Source organism: Cornus florida, unplaced genomic scaffold (genome assembly GCF_030987335.1).
Source record: "Cornus florida cultivar Cherokee Brave unplaced genomic scaffold, ASM3098733v1 CherokeeBrave_3.0.0_Hap2_Chr05, whole genome shotgun sequence".
NCBI lineage: Eukaryota > Viridiplantae > Streptophyta > Magnoliopsida > Cornales > Cornaceae > Cornus > Cornus florida.
Window position 1 is genome coordinate 102,763,976 of NW_026775575.1, and position 27,529 is coordinate 102,791,504.

The window sequence follows — 27,529 nt, forward strand, 5'->3', positions numbered from 1 at the left end:
AATAATCGGATTATTCACTCACTCAAAACAATAAATCAAACTTTTTATCAGCCACCAAACCTAAGGACAACATTCGACCAATAAAACTAAACATGCATCATCTTAGACCCGGAAAACTAAACAATACGTTATTTTCCTAGGCCATCATCTTGACCACTAAAACTAAACATTACTGGTTGGCTTGTTTCTCTTACGAAAACAATAAAATCTCAACTTTTTAACCACCACCAGACCACTGACATCGTCTTGACCACTAAAATTAAACATCATGTTATTGACCACCAAAATTAAACAGTATGTACTCCCCCCCACCCCCCCCCCCCCCCCCCCCCCCCCCCCCCCTTTTTTTTTTTTCAAACAATGCTGTCTCAATAATACTATTATTGAACAAGTCAAAATTACTATTAAATCATTAATTGGTGAATTCGGCAAAAATGCAAATTATTACGACAGTAACATTCACAATTTATTCTTTCTAAAGTACAAAACCAATCATTTGACTTGTTCCACCAACTCAAAAAAATAGATCAACCACCAAACCCCAATGATAACACCTTCACCACTAAAACTAATATTTTCCTACTTGAATCCAATAATTCAACCAAATGGCCTTAGGTGAGTGCCGAAGATTGTCCATTTAGCATCCTCATGACCACATATTCTTCTTCCCCCAAATATATCGACACCCCCGAAAGGCAAAAACCCTCCAACTTTTGTATTCTTTTCCCCCTCTCTCGATGAGTGAAGTATAAAACCCCAAACCAAACAACCCCCAAAAAATCCCAGCAGCGGAGAATATACTGAATATATTATATATAATAACATGTTATCCCGTCGAAGTCGAAAATGAAACGACAATCTGCACCTCGGGCAATGACCATCGGTCCATTAGCTCTAAATACTGTGCGACTCTCAGCCACAGATACTAGTTCTAGTAGAACGGCTACAACAAACTAAATAAGCAGTCAACAAAAAAGCTTGAATTTTGGAAATTCTTTTGAGCATTAAAGCCCCAAAATTAAATAAAATTTAAGCATTCTAAAACTTAGTGAAGAGGAGAAGTTTATCTCCAAATGCTAACCAAGTTCTTAAATCCACCTATATCAAGTTCCTAAAAATTGATATCAAATTCTGGAAATAATACATTCCAAAGTAAACCTGCTCCTCAGCACCCTTTCCTGCAGTGGATTTGAGTGAGCGCATTCTACCCTATTAATTGGGACTCAGAAAAAAGAAGTCGCAACTTCAATTCCACTTTAATCTGGTGATAGCCCAACAAAAGATGGTAAATTTTAGAGATGTCTGTATGCAGTTGCAATTTATCAAGAATAAAGCGCTTGTTGCCACTCATAATGATGAGGGTGCCTCCTCGTACAAGATTGATGACTAAATTGATCCTTGAACCAACAAGTATATAATAAAAACTATGAATTTAACTTGCAACTAAAAAATAAAAGCAAAATTGGACTTGCAAATCAGCTTTGTCCCAGATGATAATTCCCCAAGCTGAGTTATATTACTAAGAGTTGAAAGCATAAAATATTGCACCTTCAATTCCACTTGATTTTGTTTCATCACACCAGCAACTTAATTAACGTTTCAGCAGGGCCCATTTGATGACACCAAATAATTTAATGTAACTGCATAATTAAATCCCTTTATCAGGGTATTGACTGCTCAATTTCAGTGGACTCGCTGATCAATTTATATAAAAAAAAGTGTGAAACGTGCTCCTAGAAAAATCCCATTTGTATTACTTATTCAATGGCAAGTCATTGACTCATTTGGGTCCAATGATTTTGAATGCATGCCCCTTTGGATAAAATGCTGGCCGGGGGTCCAAGGTTGTATCAAGATCTCACCCCATAGAAAGGGAGGTCTGACTCACTGCCATTATACATAAAGAGACATTATCCGGTCCCGGTCCCGCTACAAGGTACAGGACAAGGAGATCTTGAGAACCTTTGATATTTCACATCAGTGTTCAACAGTTAAACCCCTACCCCACACACACACACGCACACGCACAATATCATAAGTTCATGTACCACCAGGTCACTGGCTTAGGTGGTATAACCTCTCCTCCCAAAAGGGAGGTGAGGAATTTTAGCCCCAGCCAAGGCAAAATTGTGTGTAAAATAAATAAATGCAAAATTGTTAGTAGCTTCATGGTCAAAAAGCACCCAGCCAAATCTACACGAGTAACCACCCCCATAAGTATAAACAGTACAGGACCTTGTCTGAATTCATCTTCCTCTGCCATCAAAAGCCCAAAGATCACACCAAACCTCAAACTAGAAAAATGGCATGCCCTAATGATGTGAACAAGTTCAAAATTAAGAATTTAATCCTCCTCTTGTATCTGGCTAGAGTGATGGTTTCACTCCTAAAGATGAGAAGAAGTTGCACCTATATTAAGCCATGTCTCCATACCATATCAAATCAGGCACACAAGCATGACTGATCTCCAGGAAAATACACCTTAGTTTTTTAAGAGAGTACAATAATAAGAACTAAAACAAATTTCTAGTTATGCCACGAAGAAAAGAAAAAAAAAAACAGATATATATATATATATATATATATATATATCTGTTAAAGAGAGCACAACTAAGTGGGTGTCAGTCAGGGATCATTCAATGGTTCAAGAACTCAGCTGGTACCCAATAGCCTTCGACCACTCAAACAAAGCAGGAGAAAGAAAAAGACAAATGAAAAGGGGGGATAAAACCCTTTTTCGGACAACAAACCTATAAACAAAGATCTGAGGAACACTAAAAGACTTCACTCAAAACTTAACTTTAAACTAACTATTTTCTGAATGGAAAACCTCCTGCCAAGCTTCGTTGAAGTTTAAACCTATGGTGTGCACACACTCAAAAAAGAAAAAATATAATTTCCGCGATTTGAGGTTCACTTGCATATTAAAAGTGGGCTGAACCGAACCAATTCAAGAGGATATAGAAGAGCCACTTCTCCAGAGGAAAGAGGTCCAGTTACTTGGAATTAGAAAGGGAAGATTAAATTTTGATTCAAAAAACATACCTCCGTCAGCTTCAATACCTCTGTGCAAAAAGGTGTTTGGGCAGCGCATATATAGAATCCAAACCCTATTTTTGATAACCAGAACACATCTGGCCAAAACTTTTTGCTAGCACCAGCACTTCGCACTAAAAAAGTGAAGAGGGTTAGCAAAAATTAACAAAGCTTAATCATGATGTTACTGTCCATAAGCCGACCACTTTAATATATCTGTATCAACAAAGCCAACAGAGAAGAATTCAAATTAGAATCTAACAAGCCTACATGTGTCCAAATATGTTGTGCGCCTTTATAATCCATCACTTCTAGGTGGAAAAAGATGAGAAACTAGAGGTAATTCTAAAACCAGGTTGATACAAAATATCTACTTAAAATGAAAGGGTATCACATGGATCATTTAAGTCAATGTATGCGACTATATACACATTTACCTCTGAAATCATGCCTGTCGTTTATTTTAGTGAACCCTTTTCCGCTTGTGGTGACGATAGCCTTCCTCGCTGTCCTCACCAGAGCCACCAACCATCTGCCACCTGTCATTACATAACACGTCACCATGGGGCTTCGAGCTGTGCCTAGAATGTCTGGAACCATAGCCAAAATGCTTCTCTCTACGATGCTTCTTCTGATCGCCGGAAGAACTTGGTTCCAAACCAGATTCTGAGTGGCCATGACGTTTCCGATTAGCTCCTTTGACATCAGACTCGACATTTCTATTTTCCATATCTTTTTCTTTTTTGGTTTGATGCCTACTCCGACTTGAATCGCCAGTGCAGTGTCCCCTTCTCTCATGCTTTTTGGAGCTTCTATGATGGTGTTTATACTTCTCTTCACTACCCCTGTCAGAGCTATGGGGCATATCTTCTACTCCTGAACTTGATCTCTCTGGATGATATGGTCTCCTATCTCTTCCAGCAATTGAGGAACGAGCCTTTTTCTCATGTCTTTCATCGAAAGAGTGGGTGTCACGATCCAAATGTATGTCATGCCGATATTTCCTTTGTGATCTTTTAGTAAAGCTGTCCTCGGAGTAGCTTGCGCTCTTTTCCCTCCCTATATGAGATTTATACTCGTTTGATCTTCCTGGCTCATAGCGGTTATCGGAATCATTATCTTCATCATCATGATATTGTCCTCTGTAAAGCACAACTCTTACTTATACATAAAAGAAGAATGCTAAAAAGATTTAAATCAGAAAATAAATGAAGCAATGTAAGTTTGGCCCTTTTTCTACAAATCTTGCAGAAAAGGGTGGATTCTGTGTGTTGGTTTTGAAGAAGTAAAGAGGGGATATCTAATGAAGAGAGAGAGAGAGAGAGAGAGAGAGTTGAGGCCACCAATCTACATTTGCATTGCTTGTTTCTATTAAAGATTACCTTAACAAACTATCATTTGAAAGCTTCCGTTTGTTTTCACAATCCCGAAGCTCCAAAAGCTCTGAACGGCTTAAAGGGCGTTCTGCACTTGTTCCCACTGGAGGTGCCGCACCTCCCATTCTCAAAAACCCACTGCAGGAAGGTTCAGACTTTCAGGGTCAAAATCCAAATACATAAATACATAACGTTACAATTAGGGAACTGAACTTCAAATTCGTACACTTACACATTGACCTGCTTTTTTTTTTCTCCAAAAAAATAAATGAAGTAATTATTCTTCAAAAACACTTTCATACGACTTATATTCCCCTTTTTAGGGTAATTATCATATTCTTTAATAATAATAAAAAAAAAAAAAAAAATGCAAGACAGTAAAAGTGGTGTGCGAATATCACATCCTAACAAATAAATTAACTTTTAAATAAACTAACAGAATCAGAAGCAGTCTGTTAAAACACTAAGAAATACAAATGTGCATCTGTGGAGCCATATCTATATATAAAATAAATTTACCTGGGGACAGGCATGCCACCATACATAGGTGGCATATATGAAGGAATTGCGTAAGGTGTAACAGGGACCATGGTGGCATTGTAGGGCATAAACCCAGGGTTGCCATACATATTGGTGAAGGGCCTGAAGGGCGTAAATGGAGTGCCATTCCAGTAAGGTGATGCAAAACCTGGCATAGCTCCTGGAAAGATAGTGTTTCCTGAACAACAATCAATATGATAGCACATAAGCCTTCCACAATGCATATAATTATTTGAAAGTAAACAAGACAAGTAATCTTAACCTGTCTGAAGCGTAGGATGTGGACTGGAAGCAGCTGGGCAGTCTCTAATGAAATGGTCAGGAGAACCACACATGTAACAGGTACGATCCCCCTGAATTAAACAGTGTAAATCAATATCACTTGAAGAAAAACGTAGTGCCCTTGAAAACTTTTCATGAAATGCACTAAATAGTTTTGTGGTTTCTTTTCTTAAATGTCATTGTTACACCCTAAATAGCTAAACCCATTCAAGGATTTATATAATGACAGAATTCACAAAACATGACAAATACAGAAGTTGAGCCTGAATAATTTTCAATGACAGGTTTTTGCACTGAATAGGAAAATGAGTACAAAGTAAAGATTCACAAATGAATTAGATGAGGGAAAAGAGAGAGAAAAGGGGAACAAATTGAATGCACAAATTCCTTTAGCAAAAACAATATATAGATTTTAAAACAAGACCAGATCTACAATGACAAGAACATCCAGTATGGTGACCCATAAAATAGGTCCTTGAGCAGAGAATATATGGAGATCTCAGGTAGGCAATGGTTCAAAACCTGCTACTAATTCAAGGCTTCTACAGATGAACAATCAGACTATATAATAACTCCGCCACTAGATCTCTAAAATTGCGAAAAAGCATGCACATCCATTATACGTCTTTAATTACAATACATTGAAACATCTGAGTTTGATGAAGGTTCAGAACCTCATATTAGGAAGATCCTCTAAGAGATTCTATTGGTCATCATCAATTGCTTATTGACCTTCTCAACATGCAAGCCAGGTCTCCAAACACCCCTATGAAGACCACTCAAGACACTAAATTTTGCTAATGATAATTGGAACAGTAAAGGTTTTTTTTTTTTTCTTAGTTGTGGAATAGCAAAGGTATGTACTAGTTATAACAACAGATATTACTGGCCCAACTGATTACCTTTTTGTGTCTGCCAGTAGCTGTATAACTCCTGTCTCCACCTGAAAAACAATGGTCATATTATAATAACGGAACATAGATGAGGAAATAATGTCCAAAAGAGGTCAGTATGATGCAACATAGATACTAAAACTCAACAAGTAAATTCTACCTCCATTGTTAACCCACACTCCCCTCATTTTCTTAAAAGTTGAATCAGCTGCATAACATAGCAAATGAAGAGACACGTCAGAGTTCCAAAACAAGAAGAGCAAAGAATTAAAACAGACTCTTATTTAATATAACGATGCAAATATTACTGGAAATTTAGGCCATGAACATCAAAAGTAACCTAAACATATCATATTCATAAAACAACAGGAGCGTATCAATCCAAGTTCACAAGCCAATACCTTCCTCGTGCACACGGGTTTGAGGTAAATTGACTGGCTGGTTTTCCCCTTGAAAATCAAGAACAGCTGTCAAGTCTTCATGTGCACTTCGGAAATCAGCACGGTGAGAAATCCCAATTCTTTCTCCATCTAATTGTTTTACCTGTTGTGATAAATAAGCTGATTTCAAAGCTTTACCAGCACCTAAGTTGTTGGTACGGGAACCAGAGCCCACAAAAGAAGTATTGTCTCTGTGCAATGACTGATACACAGATTCCGCCATAATTTGATTGGATCCCTTCTCGGTTGCAGAGGGAGAAAGCGGCAAGTCTGGCTCCCTTCGAAAGATAGTCACAGCACAAGAAGCATTTTTTGCCTGAATTCCAGATTCTCCATCTGCATTGAAAGTTTTAGCAGTTAGTCTCTCTCAAAAAAATAATAATAATAATAATAATAATTAAATACATTGATTTGCTCACCTGGAGCATATTTCTGAAAAGCATTGTCAGGATCACCTATAAGAATTTGAGACTCAAGGAAATGCTCAATTGCTTGCCTAAGAGATAAATTTGGTAACAAATTTTCCACCCTGCATTTGCTAGAAGAACATTTGGGACACCTTGCCTTCTCCAAAAGCACTGCACGTATACCTGCACCCATCCCATGGACAAAATTTCAAATGTTAATGCAAGTGATACAAGAACCAATGTGCTCTGTCATACTTTCCACAGAAAAAATGGGCTGCAAAATTTTGTTATATCAGAAAATTGAATTCAGACCTATTCCAACATTTTTAAGCGTCAAAAGGGTTTTATGATCATGTGGAATTTAGTGTCTGGAGATGTATGCCCCTAAAGATGGCCTTCAACTTAAGAAGGCTACTATGAACACAATATATTAGGCTGATGAAAGCTTACGACTGCAAAAAGAACTTACATTTTTCACAAAAACTGTGCTGGCAGCATGGTATCATCACAGCCTCTTTGAAAAACGTGTTGCACAGAGAGCATTTCAGTTCTGATGGCAAATCATAGTTTTGCACAGCAGGACACTTGGCATCATTGACCACCCGCTGATTCCTGCAGTAAAATAATAATTACGTGTTTGAAACTGAATCATAAGAAAAAAAATGAAAGAGATTGTGCATGAACAAAAGTTACTTTTCCAACTTTATATGGTCTTCAATTTTTGGTTTTGTCTGAGGAATATTTTCTTCTGTGCCACAACGATTACAACCTGCCATTAACATTGTAACATGGTAAGTCTAAAAACAAACAAAAACGTGTAAAGAAATACAGAGTAATTTGCCTTCACCTCCTGGAACAGCCTCACTGAGATCACTAATTTCAAGCTTTTGACATCCTAACCTGGATCGCACAGAACATCTGAATTAATAACAAGTATTATAACTTGTGTAAGAAAAAATAAATCAGAAAAATGGATGAAACGAAGATATACCAAAAACATTGATGCGCATATTACACACACACATGAGCGCGCCAAAAAAAAAAAGGAGGGGGGAGGGGGTTGAATTCTTAGTCACGTAAGGGTAAAGGCTTTGGCAGACTGAAATTTTAGATTCCTATAGACAGCATCACATTTAACTTAAATAAATGGCAACACATTCCCTCTTGCCAGTTTCAAACAAAGACCAGTGACTTGCAGAGTGGTAGATATAACAAAGCACAGTACTAAAAGTTAATACAGTTGTGCATAATCAACTAACAGGATAGTTGTGGTCAATTGGTGTTGCATCTTGCTAAATGCATGTCAATTGAACAATACTCCAGGATTATCAAAACCAGAATCAGTTGACTGTTGGATATATTTTAAGTTGTTGTTGTTAAAAAAAAACAAAAAGAAAGAAAGAACAAGAACAATGCATTTATGTAGCTGAAATGATTAGAAGACATAGGATTAATAATCAACATTCGAGAGAAAAACTACAAGTGACGCCTATTAGATAAAATAAAAGAAAGTAGACTTGTGTGGTATGGTCATAGACAACGTAGACCTGCAGATGCCCCAGTAAGAAAGGAAGATTAGTTTGCATAAAAAGTAAGAGACAAAGAGGCTAACCAAAACTCTTATGTGATGAAATAATTAGAAATGATTTTTTTAAATTAAATAAAATAGAAGGTGTGCTTGTGATAGAAAAGAATGAAATGGAAAATTCATGTGCCAGACACCATATGAGATAAAGGTAAGGACAATGATGATGATGAAGAACCATGAACCTATGTTGAATGGACTCAAGTACAAGTATTTTATTAAGGTATATATCTAAATGTTGGACCTTCCTAAATCCCAAGTCTCAGGATGCATGGACTTGGTTAGAAATGTGTGTAAAGGTCTCATATTGGTACATAGACACGTTAGAATAATTGAATGTATAGTTTTGTTATTTTTAAATGATATACTAGATTAAAATTTAACTAAATGGGACAAGGTGAAAAAAATGTGATGAAAAAAAAAAAATTGCTGATATCTTCCTCTAAAAATTAGGAAACCCTTCCTTTTTTCTTTTTTTTGAAAAGTAAAATTTAGGAAACCCTTCTTTGCTATCAAACCTGGGCTTTTGTTTTTCTTCCAACATCCCACACAAGGCATCAATGTTTCCAATTTAGACACATATTTCTCATATCCTTGCGCTTGTAGCATTGTAATCCACATGGGTACCTTAAGGGGAATAGGACATGTGACCCAACATGATATACATAAAGTAATATAATGAGTAAAGTCAAGGAAAGCATGAGATACAGAGAGAGAGAGAGAGAGAGCTTGTGTGGAAATCAACATCTTAAAAGTGAAAGAGAAATTCCTGTTGGCCCCACCATTGGAACTGCTTTACTTGGAATTTACTTGAACCCACTTGGCTATAAAACCTTGATATAGGAATAGAAATATTTAAAATAAAATAAATTCCATTTTAGGGGCATTTCAGTAATTCCATATATTAGCGATTTTTACAACAACTTCTGCACAGTTTCTAGGTTAGAATGGTGCTCTATTATGAGTTTTATCTAGTCTTTCATTCACTTGGAATAGTTATAAAAAGGGATTTCTGAATTAGAGAGTTCTTATTTTTGGATTGTTCGTGTCACTATATAAGCTAGTCTTGTAGAGACAACTTAAGAAGTGTTGATCAGCCATCAGCGAGAATTCTGTTTAAAATTAAATGACAGTCTATTACACATGAGACCCAAATTCTAATTTTAGCTTCTCCCTTCTTATCTTTTTCAACTTCTTTACTTCAATTTCAACTGCTATGGTGCAGAAGGAAGTGCCACAACCAACCCCTCAATCACCATGACCCTTTGATCATAAAATTGACCCCAACTGGCAATATTTCTTAGGGGTGCACACGGTTCGGTTCCGGTCGGAACCGGAACCGTTCACAACGGTTCCTTAAAAATGGAACCAGAACCGGAACCGAACCGTGACTCACAGTTCGGTTCCACTGGAACCAACTGTTTGCTGTTTTGTTCCCGTGTTCAGTAGAATCAGTAGTGATTTGAAGGCTTTGTTGAGCCCATAGCTAAAACAATTAACAGAATACAAAAAAAAAAAAAAAAAAAACTGATAGTATAAATTCTATAATATTACAGCCATCCCTTGGTAATAAATCAACTGATAGTCTGAAATCTGAAATTCTGAATAACCTTTCAAAATAAAAAATGAGAGGATGAATGAGATACTGCTTGAAGAATCAAGATGAGAGGCTGTAAGGCTGTAAGCCGCGATCTGAAGATGAGAGGCTGTAAGGCTGTAAGCCACAATCTGAAGATGAGAGGATGAGAGGAGGCAAGGCGCCGAAGGCGATGAGGATTCGAGGAAGCTTGAGATTCGGCAAGGGCGATGACTATCGAGGAAGCTTGAGATTCGGCAAGGGCGATGACTGTCGAGGAAGCTTGAGATGAGGGGAGGCGAGGGTTTGCTTGAAAGAGATGAGATGAGACTTTAGGTTAGACTTTAGTCTTTAGATAAGTTTTTCACTTTTTTTTTTGTGGCTGTACGAGTGACCACGTGGCTGAGACTATGACTAGGTCTATGAGTAACTGAGTTTAGTCACTGAATTTACTTTAGTCTTAATCTATATATATATATATATACGGTTCCGGTTCTTACCAGTTCCCACGGGCTGGAACCGGAACCGTGAGAACCGGAAAAAACGGTTCCGGTTCTCACGGTTCTGGTTCTGGTTCTGGTTCCGGTTCTTTTGTGCACCTTCATTTCTACCCCTATACCCTGACTTTTCCTTAATGTCCAGAAATTCCAGCAAGGTTTTCTTCCATGATCTCACATCAAAATTAGCTCAAACCCTCAACCAATATAAACCTTATTCCATGCTTATGCCATAACTTTGACTTCTTTTCAACAAACTCCATAAAATAGAAGTTACAAAGCGCACCATTTTTTAATTGCAAGGCATCCTTCATTACCTTACTTAATGACCCATCCTACATCAGCTCACCTAAGCTTTGCTTTATGATTACGAAGATTGGTAATTCCAACTTGAGAAAAATTAAAAATTCTTCATCCAAAATCCCCTCTATTTTAATAATAAGATTTTCAAAATGGACTCGTCACCTAACTAATACCACTCATAAAGGAAATAGATCAAAATGCAACATCCACATGGTAAATCCAACTAACAAGCTCCAAATTCTTCATCCTAGATCCCCACTATGTCGAGATTAAAGTCTTACTTTATATCGGTTGTCGCTAAACAAAGATCACTTACAGAGATAAAAAATATATATATATATCCTAATTAACAAAACAAGCTTGAAAAAAAAAAAAAAAGTAGTAAAATATCATTCAAGACCTAGATTAGCTTCTATAACAAATGTGATAGCATCCAAATTCTCCCCACAAGTTTCTAACAAAATTTAAAGCCAAATCAAGTCACTGGTGCTAGGGGCCATTGCTCCAGTACAATGCAAAAAGTGCAAATGCAAATAAGAACACAGGTTCAAGTTTGCTAACAACTACTCTAAGCATATAATTCCAAAGGTTAGTATTTCATCCAGTTTGCCCCACCAAGCAGCTGACATTAGAGGGACCACTACCGGGTAATAACATCCTTCACCAACCAAAAATAAATAAATAAATTGTAGTACATATCTAAAGTTCATTAAAGATATTCATGAGAAAACTCAAATTATTCATACACGAACCAATCCTCATTTCCCATTGATTCACTGTTTCTAGTAAATTGAGAAAAAAAATATACTAATATTTTTTTGAACCTGAGACAGAGAACTAACTCAGCCAAGCCTTAACTAAACCATCACTTCAGCATCCACATGAAAGCTAAAAAATTCAGAACATGGGCTAAATAATGCAGCCTGCCACATAGACCAATAGAATCCAATATGTTTATGGTATAACCTACATATAACTCAGACTACAACCAAAAAAGAAAAAAGAAAAAGAAAAAAGAAGACCTTATCCATATGAAATGAGCCACCTATGTGCAACGAAAAAACACTAAGCTCGACTATAACCCAAAGAAAAAGTTATGTAAGAATTAGTTTGACTGCTGTACTAATATATTTATATATATATATAATTTACACACATATATTTATATATTGAGTAACAAATGCAAGCCAATTCTGCACTTAAAGTGATAGAAAGATAGATAAATAGATATATATAGAGAGAGAGAGACGTCAATAACACAGTTATACCTTGTAGCTGCATTCTTTGCCTTTTCATTGCTAATGGTGTTCTTCTCAAATTCAAGATCGGAGTCAGATAAGCCAGCCTCGGGAACGGGACACAGGTCAACCCCAAAGTCATCAAAGTTGTCCATTTCTGCATTCTATTTAAAATGAAGAATTTCAAGAACTAGAAACACTAGAGTTCGGGATATGTCAATGAACACAAAAATTAGAGTTCGTTCTACATGTGGTGAGACTAGTGAGTCTTCTATAAATGTAGGATTGCCCCAAGGATCGATGATGAGCCCATGTCAAATGATTTCGAATGAGACATTCCGTGATGCATGATATTTGCAAATGATATAGTGCTAGTTGACACTTCTAAATAGAATTTAGCAATTAAACTAGAGAAGTGGAGAAATGTGTTAGAATCGACAAGATTGATGAAGATCAGTAGAACCAAAACTGGATATATGGAATGCATGTTTAATAAATAAAGACTATAAATTGATGATATAATTATCACACTCCAGAACTAAAGGATTATGCAAAATAACTACTTTCGACACTTAGGATCAATAATACAAAAGGATGGGGAAATAAATAGTGATATAACTAGTAGAATTTGGTCAAGATGGATAAAATGGAGACAACTTAGTGGCATTCTTTTATATGGGATAGAATGTTGGGCTTTGAAAAAGAAAAAAGAACGCCACCTTTATGTAACAAAAATGAGAATGTTAAGATGGATGATTGGAGTAACTAGATGAGATAGGGTTACTAATGAAAGAGATAAAATCAAGAGCGGTGCCCATTACTGAGAAAAATAAGACAAATAGAATGAAGACCTATAGATGCGACAATAAGAAAAGGAAGATTAGTTCGCACAAAAGGTAAGAGAAAGAGGCCGACCAGAATTATCATAAAAAAGAGAATTCATGCTACCATCTCTATTCGTATGGGATTAAGACAAGGATGATAAGGATGAATATCAAGAAGTAGAAAGGCTACAAGATATTTTTTTAGTCCCAAATTAAAATGTCCCTCTTTCCATTTTGGATGTTCTAAAATAAATATCCCTTTGGAAAAGTCGATGCACCCTTTTTTTCAGCCCCAAATTTTATTTTTTTGGGAAAAAAATCCCTCCCAAACTACCCCTTTATAAAAAAATAAAAAAAAAATTTGCACACAAATCAATATATTAAAGAAATATGAAAAATCCATCTTTTCCAAAACAATGTCATTACGCAGTGTTGTCCACCTGCCCATGCAAGGCCAGCAGGATCTTCACCAACACAATGTGAATGCATTGACTGCCACTTACTTAAAAAGTTAAATTCCCCCAACGGATGTTTAAATTGGGATAGAGAGAGGATTTCATAAAGACTGTAATCTATAGGGTGGCCATGAAATAGAACAGAAAAACATGTAAACATGAAGAGATTTCAGAGGACACTGCATCAAGGACACAGTTCAAGGTGGCAGTCATTTTCCCACCAATGGTAGAACGTAAAGATGTTCAAGTTATTATAAAATCCATTGTTAGTGCCTTTCTCTTTTTTGCTTCCTCCAGAAAGTACATAAAACTAGTGGTCAGACTTGAAATGAACAATGTGATGGACTAAGCACCTTTAAACTTGCAAAAAGACTTTTGTGAGCAGTAATGTCAAACAAAATCTTTACTGTCAATAACATTATTTAAGAGAGAATGCACCGAACAGTAAATTATTTTTCCGTACCACAGGAATATATCCAATGGGATTAGCGTGATTGGAGTCTTTTATCCCCAAATTCTCAGCCGAATTGAATGGTGCCCTGAGACAAAGTTGAATTATGTAAGAGAAACATGGAGATAAAAAATAATATGTATATATATATATATAAATAAATTGACAGCTTTAAAACTATATCATAAGTATAGCCATTCCCATGTCTCAATGTGCATGAACGATATAATTACAGAAACCATGTTTGATCGGATAGTTCCTAAGTTGTTCTAAACTGTAAACAGGAAAATTTACAAGATATAGAATGAAACTGGAAAACCAGTGAAAAAATTAAAATGATTAAATTATTACCCTATTAGATATGTGATTCTATTCAGGGAAAAAAAATGTAATTCTCAATATTCTGTATAATAACTATTACCTACTAAATATGTAACTCAACTCAGGAAGAAAAATATAATTCTCCACATTCTATATAATGACAGGAGATTTTATTAATTATCCTGAATTTTGGAATTCTAATGACACCTACAGGCAACTAAATTTTCCACAAAGTAATCATCTTTTATGTAAAATTGATGTTACCTAGAATGAACCTAACTGTTCTTAAATAGCTTGAGTGCAGCTTGATAACATGCATGTTCATATGCACACACAGCAAAAAAGACAAATGTGAGATCAACTTTCAGCTCATTTTAAAAAGGTATCAAACGAAAGCAGCCCCATGCTTTTGGTAGACAACCTGTAGTGGGGTCATAAATTTCTTCCAAGATTATAATACAAATTTAGAGAATGATTTGCAGTCCATCCCTCAATTATATTGCCATTTATCAAGAAGGTTCTTCATGACCAAAGAAATGGGATGATCATTTTGAAAGTTCAAACAAAACTTTCTGGTACGCTTCAGCCCCTTCATCTTCATTTTCTGCTTCAATTTAGTTTCCTAATCCAACACCCCACCCCACCCCCACCCCCCCAAACTTTCTTTTCTTCTGGGATTTTCATTTGCAGCGTGTTTCCATGCATCAGTTCCAAACCCACTAATATATTTGGATGCCTTTATTATTTTGTTCCATCAAATTCTACAGCTGCAGACCATGGGTTTCCAAAATAAGAAAAAATTCAATGAGGCAATTGACATGAAAAGACACCAGCAATCAATTCCAGTAGAAAGGTCAATTTAGATAACTAGGCTTGCGTCTATTTCTAACCAGTAAGAAAAGCCTCCTAAACGAGAACAGAAAACCAATAAAAATAAATTACATAAAAAAGAAGGAAAATTGAGAAAATTCATCATCGAACCCTAGTCTTGTTCACGTCAAAAGGCCCAATCTATAGATGCTAAAAATCACAAGAGACTGCATGCTTTACACCTTTGCCTTTGAAATTACAACCCAAAACCCAAAAAAGTATATCTGATTACAGAATATGTACTAAAACGGAAATTTTCAATGAGCTGCCTGACGATAGAGCTTATTACACTGAGACTAGGCTTGATCAACAATCAGATGGGCCTTCTATGTCAGCCACATGGCTAAATGGTGTTCACGAGGGTAAATAGAAATTTTGCATCTATCACCACCATTCTCTAGCGGGTCTTGGTGCCACTATACAGCCTATTTATGTATCTATCATCACTGATCTCTGTATTTCCTTCTAATGATCACTACCAACCACAACCGAACCCTTAACATCATCATATTCACTTCTATTTAATCGAATTTTCATGGTTAAACTGATTTTTTTACTTCTCTTCCTGCCTTATTGTAGATACAATACCCCCCACCCCCACCCCCAATAATAATAATACAAATTTAAAATCTGCCCAAACAAATTCATCTCTTCCAGAAGTAAACACCACGTCAACAAGACTACAACCCATCACCATCAAAAAACCTTAATGGTTGTAAAAATCTCACTCTTGCTGCCCCTAGAATTTGCATTCATATCCGCAACATGAATCTTGCAATTTGATTGGATTAGAACCACAATTCCAAATGTCACTGAAATTTGGGAGCATGCCAAACCTAAGCCAAAATAATGTGCTCTGATTTTTCCCCTTGTTCGCTAGGATTTTATGTAAGAGGGGGATGATGCAATCTTTCGACTGGCAATTCTGAAAGAGACGCGCTCCTACGGATAACCCTTTCAACAAGGACGAGAGGTACCTTTAAACCAGAGGACGCTTGGACCAGGTCATTGGCCAAAATAAGCTTTGCAAAGTCCTTTCTAAGGGCTTTAGGGCATAAATATACTTACCTTTCACCTTTCTTTCCTATTTTTCCTTTATTATTGGATATCTCTAGGGCTCTTTATAAAGAAATAAAAAATTCAATCTCTCTCCATAAAACACCAATTGAAAACAAGCTTCTACCACATGTTCTTACTCGCAACAGAATTATTGAAGATGATTTACCAAGGTCTGGAGAACTCACGACAGAGTTATTGAAGCCATGGTTCGCCGAACCAGCCGGTTCACAACAGAAATTGGGGTACCGATAACGGTACTCCCCGATGTACCAGGAAGCTTACTGATTTCATAACCGAATTGTCCGATTCGGCAACAAACCGGCCGATTCTCGGTAATCTTGACCAACTCGGACGAGTAGCAGGCAGTTTGGGCTTGCCAACCCGGCCAACCAAGTCCCAGCCAGCTAGTTTGTATTTTGGAAGAAAATAATATGCATATAGAGAGAATCGAAAACCGGCTTACGGTGTGGATGGGGATAGTTTTAACCGTTGAGCCACAATAAGCTTTTAATACTAATACTACTACAATAAAATTTATACCATTTCTTGTTCTTCCAGTTTAAAATAAAATAAATGTATTTGGTTAAGAGCAAAACCAGTTGAGCAACTCTTTCATTTATTATTATGTAATTCAATAATGGTTATTTATTTAATCTTAATAATTTTTCATTAAACACTACAACAAAAAGTATTAACTATATTAACTAAGTAATTATATATCAACACACTATAGTATATAATGAATTATTTAGAAATTCGTCAAAGTTCATATTTGTCTGTGTCAATATAAAACATTTCATTTAAACATTAAAGGCATACACAATATATTAAAGAAAATAATACAATGTTGGTATATAAATAATAAATATGATCATACTCCCTCCGTCCCAAAATACTTGTCCATCTTTTCATTTTGGGATATCCCAAAAAAACATGTCCCATTCCAAAATTGAATGTACTATTTTTAATAACATTTCCAAACTATCCTTTTAACTAAACAACTGCACTAATTACGGAGCACTATTTTGTCTTTTAGTAAGGACATATTTGAAATTTCACTCTTATCAATACAATAAAAAACTATTAAAACTCCACTACCATAAAAAGTTGGATTCCCCATGCAGGACATGTATTTTGGGACAAAGGGAGTATATTATATACACCTTTATAATATATATATATATATATATATATATATATATTGATTCATAATTTTCTTTTACTTTTGATTGTAATATGTTAAACATGGTATGAAATTTCATTTCTTTCAAGCTTAAATCTACTATCTCCGTCCCAATAAAAGTGTCGTTAATAGGAACCGTGTCAGTTCAATTTGTGTGAATCACGGTTCTCTAAAAGTGACACTTCTTATGGGACGGAGAGAGTATTATTATTCATTAGTGTACTAAAAATGTAATTACTAAGCCTTTTTTATTATGACAATGACTTAGAATATACAAATAGGTTGTGTGTTAAATAGCCTTAAAAAATTCAATAAAAATCATTAAATTCACTAAATATCCATTTTATTGAATTATATTATAAGTATCGTATCAGTGTGTGTTTTGGGCTTATGTGCGAGAATGAAAAAAAATCACACATGCAATAACCGATTCAGTTGCGTAGAGTTGATATGGGAGGCAACCACATCAGCATCTGCAAACCATGATTGTAGCTGATTTACCAAGGTCTAGATAACTTTTGTCTTTTGGGATGATTACTTTATTTGGTGTTTGAATTTCTCACTTTCACCCAAAAAAACAAAACAAAAAGAGTCGCTAAGCAAAAAGGAAAATGAAGTAGTGATCCACCATGGGATCATTGAACCTCCATCAATAATGATAAGGGTTGTAAAGTTGGAATGAATTTGAAGTGTAAATATTGTAATAACGCACAATGGGGTGGTGTTATTAAGATGGAAACATCATTAGCAAGATCTCTACAAATTTATTTTCAAAGCGCTTGCTTTGAAAGACGTTATAATGCTCTTAGGTTGGCTCAACTCTTAGGGCTAGTTTGGTGTGGTTGAATGAAATAAAGTGGGAATGGAACGAATCAGAGAATGGAATGGGAATGGAATAAGAATGGAATGACCATTCTCATTCCCATGTTTGGTTGCACAGAAAAACATCTTATTTTTGTAAAACATATATAAATATGTATATATATGTATATATATATATATGTAGCCGGCATTTCATTAAATACTTTTTTTATTCATTTATTTATTATTATTATTTTTAAAGTGGGAATGGAATGGTCATTCCTTTAGTTGGAAAGTGGAATGAATTAGTGAAAATCACCATTCACGAAGAATGAGAAAGAATCATCATTCCAACTTTAAAGTAACTAAATAATGAAAACAAAAGCATTCCATTCCCACTTCATTTGATTCCATTCATTCACACCAAACATGGCCTTAAGGTTACAATAACTAAATGGTGGGTTTTGCATGACGTTCTCCACTCAACTGGTTGGGGGGTTTTGGATGATGGAGGTAGTTAAATGCGAGAGGTGATAATAGTGGAAAGGATTGTTAAGAGAAATTGGAAGGTGGAGGATGCTCCTTTGATGTTGTGGGTGGTGGTAGTTGATTAATGATGGTCATGGATTGAACTTCGTACAACCATGATTACAACAGTGGAGATTAGTGTTAGTTATATTAATTGATGGACACAACAGTCGAGAATTGCTTGGAGAAAGAATGAAGAAGAAATAAGAAAAGATTATGGTTCGGGACATGGTGGGTAGGGCTTGAAATAGAGTTGATTTTGAACCAAATCCCATCCAATTTGAAGTCCATCATAACGTGCTTGAATTTTAATCTTGAATCTGAATCCTAAAATGAATCGAATGTGGATCTTCAAAGGGAAGATCCATCAAGGTCAAAAAAAAAATTCCCTTGGTACTCACACACCCCCCTCAAAGGAATTGTTTGCACCAAAAGGAGTCGAACTTTAGACCTGATGCTTCCTGAGGGACCAGGGCCAGTGTTATTAAAGGCCCGAGGCACTAGAGGTCCTTTGAAGCCTAGGCGTGAAGCGCACGGCGACCTGAGTGAAGTGAGACGTGCTATTGAAAATTTAAACTACCATAAAAACATTCATATCTCATAAGTCATATCAATATTGTAAAAATTAATATCAAATATAAAAACGTAAATACATCAACTAAACAAGCATCCAACAACCATAAAACAGATCACATATTTGTTTTCTTGAAAGGCAAAGTAGAATTTGTTTTTTTGAATGGCAAAACATAGCACAAAAAGAAATAAATTTGTTAACAAAAATAAATAAATAAATAAAACTGCTAACAAGAAAAGAAAAGAAAAAATAAAGCCAAAAAAAAAAAAGACGCAGAGACGGAAGAAGTAGATCAAAAGAGAGAAGTAGACGAGAAGAGAGAGAAAGTGTTAAAGAAAAAACCGAGCCCCGCCAAAACAAAAAAAGACTAAAAGAGAAGAGAACTAGACAAAGATAGAGATGTAAACAAAGATAAGAAGAGTATAGGAGAAGAGAGGAGAGAGGAGAAGAGGAGAAGAGAGAGAAGAAGAAGAAAGAACTGACATGACTTCGTCGTTCATCTCTGCAACTAGGGCTTCGTCTCACGTCTCACTCTTTCTCTATTCGATTGACGCTTTGACTCTTGGGCTTTCTTATTTGTTTATTCTTTGAACAAAAGTTTCTTCTCTCGAACGCTTGGACTTTCTTATTTGTTTATTAAGTTGCCAAAAGTACCCTTTTTGACTTAAGAAATAGAATAATTATAGTTTTTTCAAAAAAATCAGCTAGGGCATGCCTGACAAACAGGATGAGGTGCAACCGAGGCGTGGGCCTAGTAAACATCAGTAAACCTAGGATAACAACAAGCGCTAGACCTGAGCCTCAAGCACAAACAACACTGCCAGGGCCAAGTGACTTACTATTACAAGGGAAACTTGTCCCACATTGGATCCGGATGGGGAAGTGAATGGGTATATATAATTTGGATGTCCCACCTAATAGCTTAAGCTTTTGGGTCGGATCACGAAGCACCCGATCTGTTACAGCTGGTATCAAAGCCAGACCCAGTATCCAGTGTCATGCTAAACGGGCAGCCTAGAGGTGTCCGAGTGTGCCACCCAGGGTAGGCAGAGTGCCCCGACCACCTGAGCACCCAGCCCGTTACACTTAACCACCTGAGCCAACCCCTTAGGATTAAATCTAGATACGGATAGTTTGTAATTGGATTGGAGTTCACCCAAGATCCAACCCAAACCAAGCATTTACACTATTAGGATCTTTTCCGCAACATATGGACAAGATGCAGATCTTATACATAGGAATTAGGATCCAACCCTGATTCGGATCCAAATATAGATCTTGACAATAAAATTTAAACATGGACTTAGATCCACATGAATCCGCTCCATTCAACTCCTTAGTGTTGAGGATGGTGGGTTAAGGAGTTAAAGTAAAAGAGAATTGGAAAGCAATGAGTTATGATGGAAGGGTATTAACAACAATATCAATGCATATAATCAGGAAAAAAATAGAATTTTTTTTCCTAAACGAACTGAATGTTAATGTAATAATCCCAAACTTCAAGAAAGGTCACTGAAATTTCCCCATAAAAATAAGTAGTTCATAAATGTTCCACAAAACATCTCCTATAAAGTCTCCATCTACGGAGTCCTCCAGCATGGCTATACACAAAATAGGCATTGTAGTATCTACCGATGCTACACTAGTATAAAAGGAAAGCTAATCTCTTGCTGGTCAAGAAAATCACAATTGAACTTCAAAAGATCCCCAAACTTTCTCCAACTTTGCTTCTTAAATCTCAACAAAATTAACCATAATAAATTTGCACAGAGACTAGTAGATACAAGTCCATCCATGCGTTTATTGTACGGAGAAAGAAGGATATAACATTGTAAATGGGAAAGTGGAAGAGATCAAATAGGATAAGTAATTGTACACCTCATATCCTTCCAACTTATTATATAGATGTACAACATAGGCACTATCCAAAAATGCAGCATCAAGGGCTTCCCAGCCTTTCTATTTTATGTTATGATATTATCAAAACTTGTTCAAGATTAACAGCAAAAATCATCTATCAATGCGATAATTGGTGCTCTGGCACAAATGCCCAACATTGCCTTGCTTTCAACACTTGTGCATGCTCACGTTCTATACATATTCAAGTTGATTTCCTGACTTATGTAATCAGGCCACGTATTATTAGGAACCACTCATGCATACAGCTGATTGTGTTCTATAAGCTAGTACATCTATAGAACTACATGTACCAACAAAATAAGCAGGTATCACGTCAGATACATGATGCATCAATACATAAACAGTCGTGCTATATAAGCAAACTACATATACCAATTTTCAGCTGACTGCTCTTAACAAACCAATCACAATTTATGTTATAAATTTCAAACCACAACAGACATCTACTTTAATTTAATCATTGCTCTCCACATCAGTCGGTCAGTTCAGTCTCAATCACTGCTCTCCACATCAGTCGGCCGGTTCAGTCGTAGAGTTATAGCTGCACTTATCATTTTTAATACAAAAAAATCTATATTCTCAACACATTCCCATTGTTTCAAAATTTCATCTCAAAATCATCAAAAATTGTTATCATCCGTCATTGTTTCTATAAAGATTTTCCAAACTAGAAAATTTTACTAAAGCAATTTAAATCAAACTGTGAGAAATTTACCTCACTGCAGGGACTGATCCCGAGGGAACTCTCTTAATAATTACACTGGAACCACTTGAAATTTGGAAATTTTCGTCATTGTACTCTGAATTCAATCCAAAAGAAGAAAATCACAGCCCAGAAACAAACAGTAATCAGTTAGATTACATATCAATTCCCAAATTTTACAGCACGCGTGTATATGAACAATCGTACTAAAACCAAAGGAATCAGATAATTTTCGGCAAGCAAGCTCAAGTTAACGGAAAAACAAATGAATTGAGGTGAGTTGGAGAGAAAGAGGCTCACCTTGGCCTGTGGTGGCATCGGAGAAGACCAAATCGAGGTCTTGGCTGATGTTGAGTTTCTTCTGGCGAACAATTTTGGACCTGAGGTCCCGAACTGAGATTGAGGAACGACCTTCGATGTCGACCGAATCGAAGCTCGCGGAGCTCCTGAATTTGAATCGGATGGACATGGCTGAGCAAAATCGGCGAACGGAAAAATCTCAGATCATGAATAGGGATACGATAAATCTGTATACCAAACTATACTGTATGTATATAGCGATAGAGGGGTAGATAGAGTTGTTATATGCAAAGAGTGTTTAAGATTTGGGTTTTGGGGAAGGAACAGTACGTAAGAAACGAGGAAGATGGTGGGAAACCTAAAAAGCGACCGTGAAGCGGTTACAAAAGAGGGCTAAGTCACGTGTCGTGCGCGTGAATGCGGAATTTTGTCCTATTTGCATGTTCTATATTTAGATGTAATTTTTAAAAATTAATTCTACGAGATACCCTTTATACAAATATATCAACCTTTTTTAATTATTATATATGAATTACTTTTTCTCTTACATGCGGATGTATGGTGGGGAAATTTTTTGTTATTGTATTTTACATTCTTAAATTTGTATATTTTTGTATTTATATTTTTTAAAATTTTTAAATTATTCTTATTGAAATTATGAAAAAATCTCAATATATAAATTTGTCGCATTTTATATTCTTAAATTTGTATATTTTTGTATTTATATTTTATAAAATTTTAAAATTGTTCCTATTGAAATTATAAAAAAATCTCAATATATAAATTTGTCCCCCTCATATGAATTTCTAGATCCGTCCCTACTTACATATATAATTTCATTTTTAAGTCAAAGATAAATGAATGCATTTTTTTTAAATACTATAACTCGAGACTTGTCTTAACTTGGTGAGAAAATAATACTTATTTTTTACTTAATTTAACATGAATAATATTCTTTTGTCTTAATTTAATATTGGAATTTTTTATTATTATTATTGGTAAGAAATTCACACACCAAGATTTGAATCCTCACCATGCACTTTAACAAGCAGCGAAGATGACACAAGACCACGAGACCCTTGATTAATATTGGATTAAACTTACTTTTAATTATTGATATTTTAAATACTTAAAACCATTGGTCAATCAACTAATTTGAAACAACTCAATATTTTTGGGGATAATTATATAAAAATGGAGTTTTGAGGGTCAAAGGACAAAAAAATGAAGTCAAAATAAAATTTTCCAAATTAATGGAAGTTTATGAAAGTCTGAATTAGACATGGAAAATTACTATACATTATTTTTTTTATTCCCAAAATACCCTTCTATGGTTGTTATGAAATTATGCTACTACCCCTCTCATATCTAGAGAGTTGTTATGAAATTATGTTACTACCCCTCTCGTATCTAGAAAGAGAAACCCATTTATGTCAATCCTCTCAGACTTTCATTCTCGGGTAGCTCCTCCTTCCTTAAACTCCCGAAACACACTGTCAAAATTACCGACGTCGCCAAATCCAACCAAACCCTAGAAATTAAGAGATATTTGTTATTATTATTATTTTTTTAAAAAAGTAAAAAAGTTAGATATTTGTTACTTTGATACTATAAACCTTACCGGAAGATGGAGACAGGCCTAATTCTCATTTGTGAATATTCCAATTTTTATGATATGATTTGGATTTCACAGACCCACTTAAAGATTTCTTATGGATCCACAAGCATTTGCATCAACCTTTTGTATTGACGAGCTGTAGATCGACCGTTACAGAGGATTGTGTTGGTTTTTTCATGATGTTTCGTGTTAGGTTTTTTAGTCTCAGCTTGGATCTTGATTTTTCTTTTTGTATGATATGGATTTTGGGTTTAAATCGGATTTGAGGCAAAAGATGTTTTGGAGGGAACCTGAGCGGAAGAACAAAGATTTGCAGTTTTTTTTTTTTTTTAAATGGGTTTGTTGGTAAGGTGGGTGAAAGAGAGTTGGCAAATAGGATTGTTGGTTATTTCTTTGGGAAGAAAAGTTGCCACCGATGGGTTTCTCTCTCTAGATATAAGATAATGGTGTTTTATAAATAAAAATATGATCGTATAATAAATTTTCATGTCCACGTCACACTTTTATAAAATTTATTAATTTGGAAAACTTAATTTTGACTTCATTCTTATGTCTTTGACCTCGAAAACTCCATTTTTATGGAATTATCCCATATTTTTTGTATATTATGGGAAGGCAATAGATTGTTAAATTTTTTGAAAGATAACTTCTTTTTCTTTTACACATCTCAAATAAAATTAGGTGTGTATTTTGAATATAATTTGGCTATGCGACAAAATTGCTTTCGCTAATTCAAGTTATTTACGTGATATAATAATTTGTAATGTTTTAGCATTTTTCTTTCCCTAATGCTTCCATCAAGAAGAAAGAAAGAAGAGGCGTGGACGAAAAATAGAAAGAAATTGACAAACTTCCTTCATTAGATAGTGATGATATAAGAATGAGAAAATAAAGGGTAATAGGATGAACAATTCATCCTTCCTCTTACACAAATTTGTACATGTCTAAATATGGATAAAAAGATAAGAGATAAGACAAGTAGGCATATTGTAGAAGTTTCAAAATATTGTATCATCTTTTATAAATATTTACTAAATCCCACAAATAAAACAAGTGATGGATTTAATGGTAAAGAAGATAACTCAAAAATCTCTCTTTTGTTTATCTTAGAGCATATCCAACTATTGTGTGTATATATATATATTTGTGTAAATATAATGTGTCATAATAGATTTACAAAAAAAAAAAAAAGGATTATTTATTTTTAGTTATTTTTTACTCGTTATTTTATACTTTTTATATAAAAATATATCCCAAAAAACAACCAATCAATGTCATACCTGAACCCACATAATTTTTACATACTTACTCAATATAGAGTTGATTTACACATTGGTGATGTGACATGTGATATTGTATCTTAACAAACTGCTAAAAAAAAAAAAAAAAAAAAAAAATTACATATTGTATACTGGAAATGCTCTTACCGATCAAAATATATTGTAAATTTTTTTATCTTTTTTTCCATCCAGCCGAACAAAAAGAGGAAATAACATATTCATCCCTACTTCTCTCCGTGGCTGTGTATGTTTTACATAAAGAGTATTTTAACATACGGCTGGAAATGCTATTACCGATCAAAATAAATTGTAAATTTTTTTATCTTTTTTTCCATCCAGCCGAACAAAAAGAGGAAATAACATATTCATCCCTACTTCTCTCCCTTCCATCCATTTTTTTTATTATTATTTTTTTCTATCAAACAAAGCATTAAACAAATGATGAAAAACAAATTCATGCTTTAGAAGGTTTATTTCTTAATAGGAGCTGAATTTTACTTATCCACCTAATGCACTAAAGTGGGTTTATGTTAGGATTGCAACTCGGGTGGGTTTGAGGTATAGCTTAAGCCCAACCCACCGTATAAAATGCTAAATCCAAGCCCAATCTTAACCCAAAGCGTGGTGGAAATCGCTTATTTATTACATGATATTCTTCCTAGTCCCAGCCGACCTCCTTCCTCATCAACCTTAACTACTCAATTCAAGCCCAACCCATCATTTTACTTTTAAATTCGAGCTTGTAACTCGAGTTTAAATTCTGGGTAAAAACTTCAGGTTAATTCGGGTTCATATGGCTAATCCTTATATTGAAAAATTAATATGACGTTGAATTAGTTTTAGATTAAATTACTTTTAAATAAAAAAAAGGGTAAAGTGCAAAAAATCCCCTTCAACTATTGGCCATGTGCAATTAACCCCCCTGAACTACAATTTACCCCCTTAAACTATTAAATTTGGTGCAATTAACCCCCTAAGTGACATCTCCGGCCAATTAGTTATAACGGAAATAGTAAAAGACAATTTTACCCCTATATAAAACCACGTCGTTTTAGAAAATTTTAGCAACCACCAATTTTTTGATATTATTTAATCCACAAAAAATAGAACCAAAAAAATAAATTCTGAAAAAAAATTGAAAAAACCAGGCCATCGCCGCGAGTCAACCATGGCCGAACCAGCCCATCACCGTTCAACCCACCATCTAAGCTCGTCCCCACTGCCGTCTCTTCATCCGCAAGCTCACAGCCGAAGTCGCAACCAGCCCATCGCCGTTCAACCTACCGATCCTCTCCACCATCCTAGCTTCTCCTCGCAGTCGTCGCTTCATCTGAGCGCCGTCGAGTCATCCACGACCGAGCCATCACCAAACCAGCCTACCGACCTCACCGCTGTCTTCCCCACCGCTGCTGCCGCCACTCACTGCTGGTTCATTCCACCTCCGCCGCTGTGCAGTTCCTCCGTCACCGGCCGATCCAGATGAACCGCATAAGAAATCTAGATGTTTGGACAGTGGTGACACCATCGACGACTTGATCACTGCAGAATTCAATTAAAACCAAACAAATTGCTCCAGATTCATTTAATCCAAAACTTGATTGAGACGAATTGCTCCGGTGTATTTTCAATATCCCTTGAATTGACAAAGCCATCAAAGTGAAATACACAAATCGATTGGTGAATGGTCGAACAAAGGCTGTGAAATTGCATATGGAAGCAAAATCATTCGCCCAGAAATAGGTGAATTTGTCGCCGAGCGAACGGAACCACCGGAATCTGACACCTTCATCGTCACCACCGTATGGTCCTCCAAGTTTATTCATCGCTTCCGTTTCCCTCTTCGTCTTAAAAGCCACCAGAATCGCCATTTAGTCATAATGTTTGGCTGTGAAAGGTTTCGTTGGATTAGTGAATTGCCTCTATCTTAGGACACCACCAGGGGCGACCTAGTCAAGCCAATCAATCTAAGAATAGACATTCCTATCCTAAAAATGGATTCTAGTTTACCTCGTTTTGTCTTACTGAGACATGCTTGTCGATCCCCAAATCTGCTTTTGACTCTGTGGTTAGATGAAAAACGGGACCATTTCTTCTATAAAAAAAAAGGGGGTTGCAGAGATATTTGGTCTTTGCTCAGTTATGGCGTGAATGAGGAAGGAGGAAGAGGGGGGCATTGTGGTCTTTTGACTTCATAAAGGGTTGTATGGTCATTTAAAAAATTTTGGGTTGTCACGTGACCGTCATGTGCTTCTTCACGGTCAAATTCAACCGGTTAATCACCGGATTGGGGTAAATTGCAACAAACATGTTAGTTGAGGGGGGTTATTTGCCAAATTATTAGATCATGGGGGTTTTCTGCTAAATGGCCAATAGTTGAAGGAGGTTTTTTGCACTTTACCCTAAAAAAAAGTTTAAAGACTTTTCGTAAATTTTTAATAAATTATATATAATTTTTTAGAAAATTAATTA

At 35.6% G+C, this 27,529-nt stretch overlaps 1 protein-coding gene across 2 annotated transcripts; it reads right to left on the reverse strand.

Moving 5' to 3' along the window:
• Window positions 1-3,198: 3,198 nt before the first annotated feature.
• Window positions 3,199-22,529, reverse strand: LOC132308082 (E3 ubiquitin ligase PQT3-like). 2 transcript variants are annotated; one of them, XM_059806057.1, is made up of 16 exons: window positions 22,163-22,529; window positions 21,875-21,959; window positions 13,916-13,991; window positions 12,204-12,337; window positions 7,822-7,874; window positions 7,668-7,743; window positions 7,444-7,586; window positions 6,987-7,157; window positions 6,529-6,903; window positions 6,288-6,335; window positions 6,137-6,177; window positions 5,215-5,305; window positions 4,932-5,130; window positions 4,419-4,550; window positions 3,474-4,178; window positions 3,199-3,252 (listed from the first exon to the last, which is right to left on the reverse strand). In XM_059806057.1, the coding sequence occupies exons 1-15, from the start codon at window positions 22,329-22,331 to the stop codon at window positions 3,500-3,502; spliced, it is 2,472 nt and encodes an 823-aa protein (XP_059662040.1). In that variant the 5' UTR covers window positions 22,332-22,529; the 3' UTR covers window positions 3,199-3,252; window positions 3,474-3,499. The 2 variants fall into 2 exon arrangements, with proteins under 2 accessions (XP_059662040.1, XP_059662039.1); XM_059806056.1 differs by having other exon boundaries at window positions 3,199-4,178.
• Window positions 22,530-27,529: the final 5,000 nt, after the last annotated feature.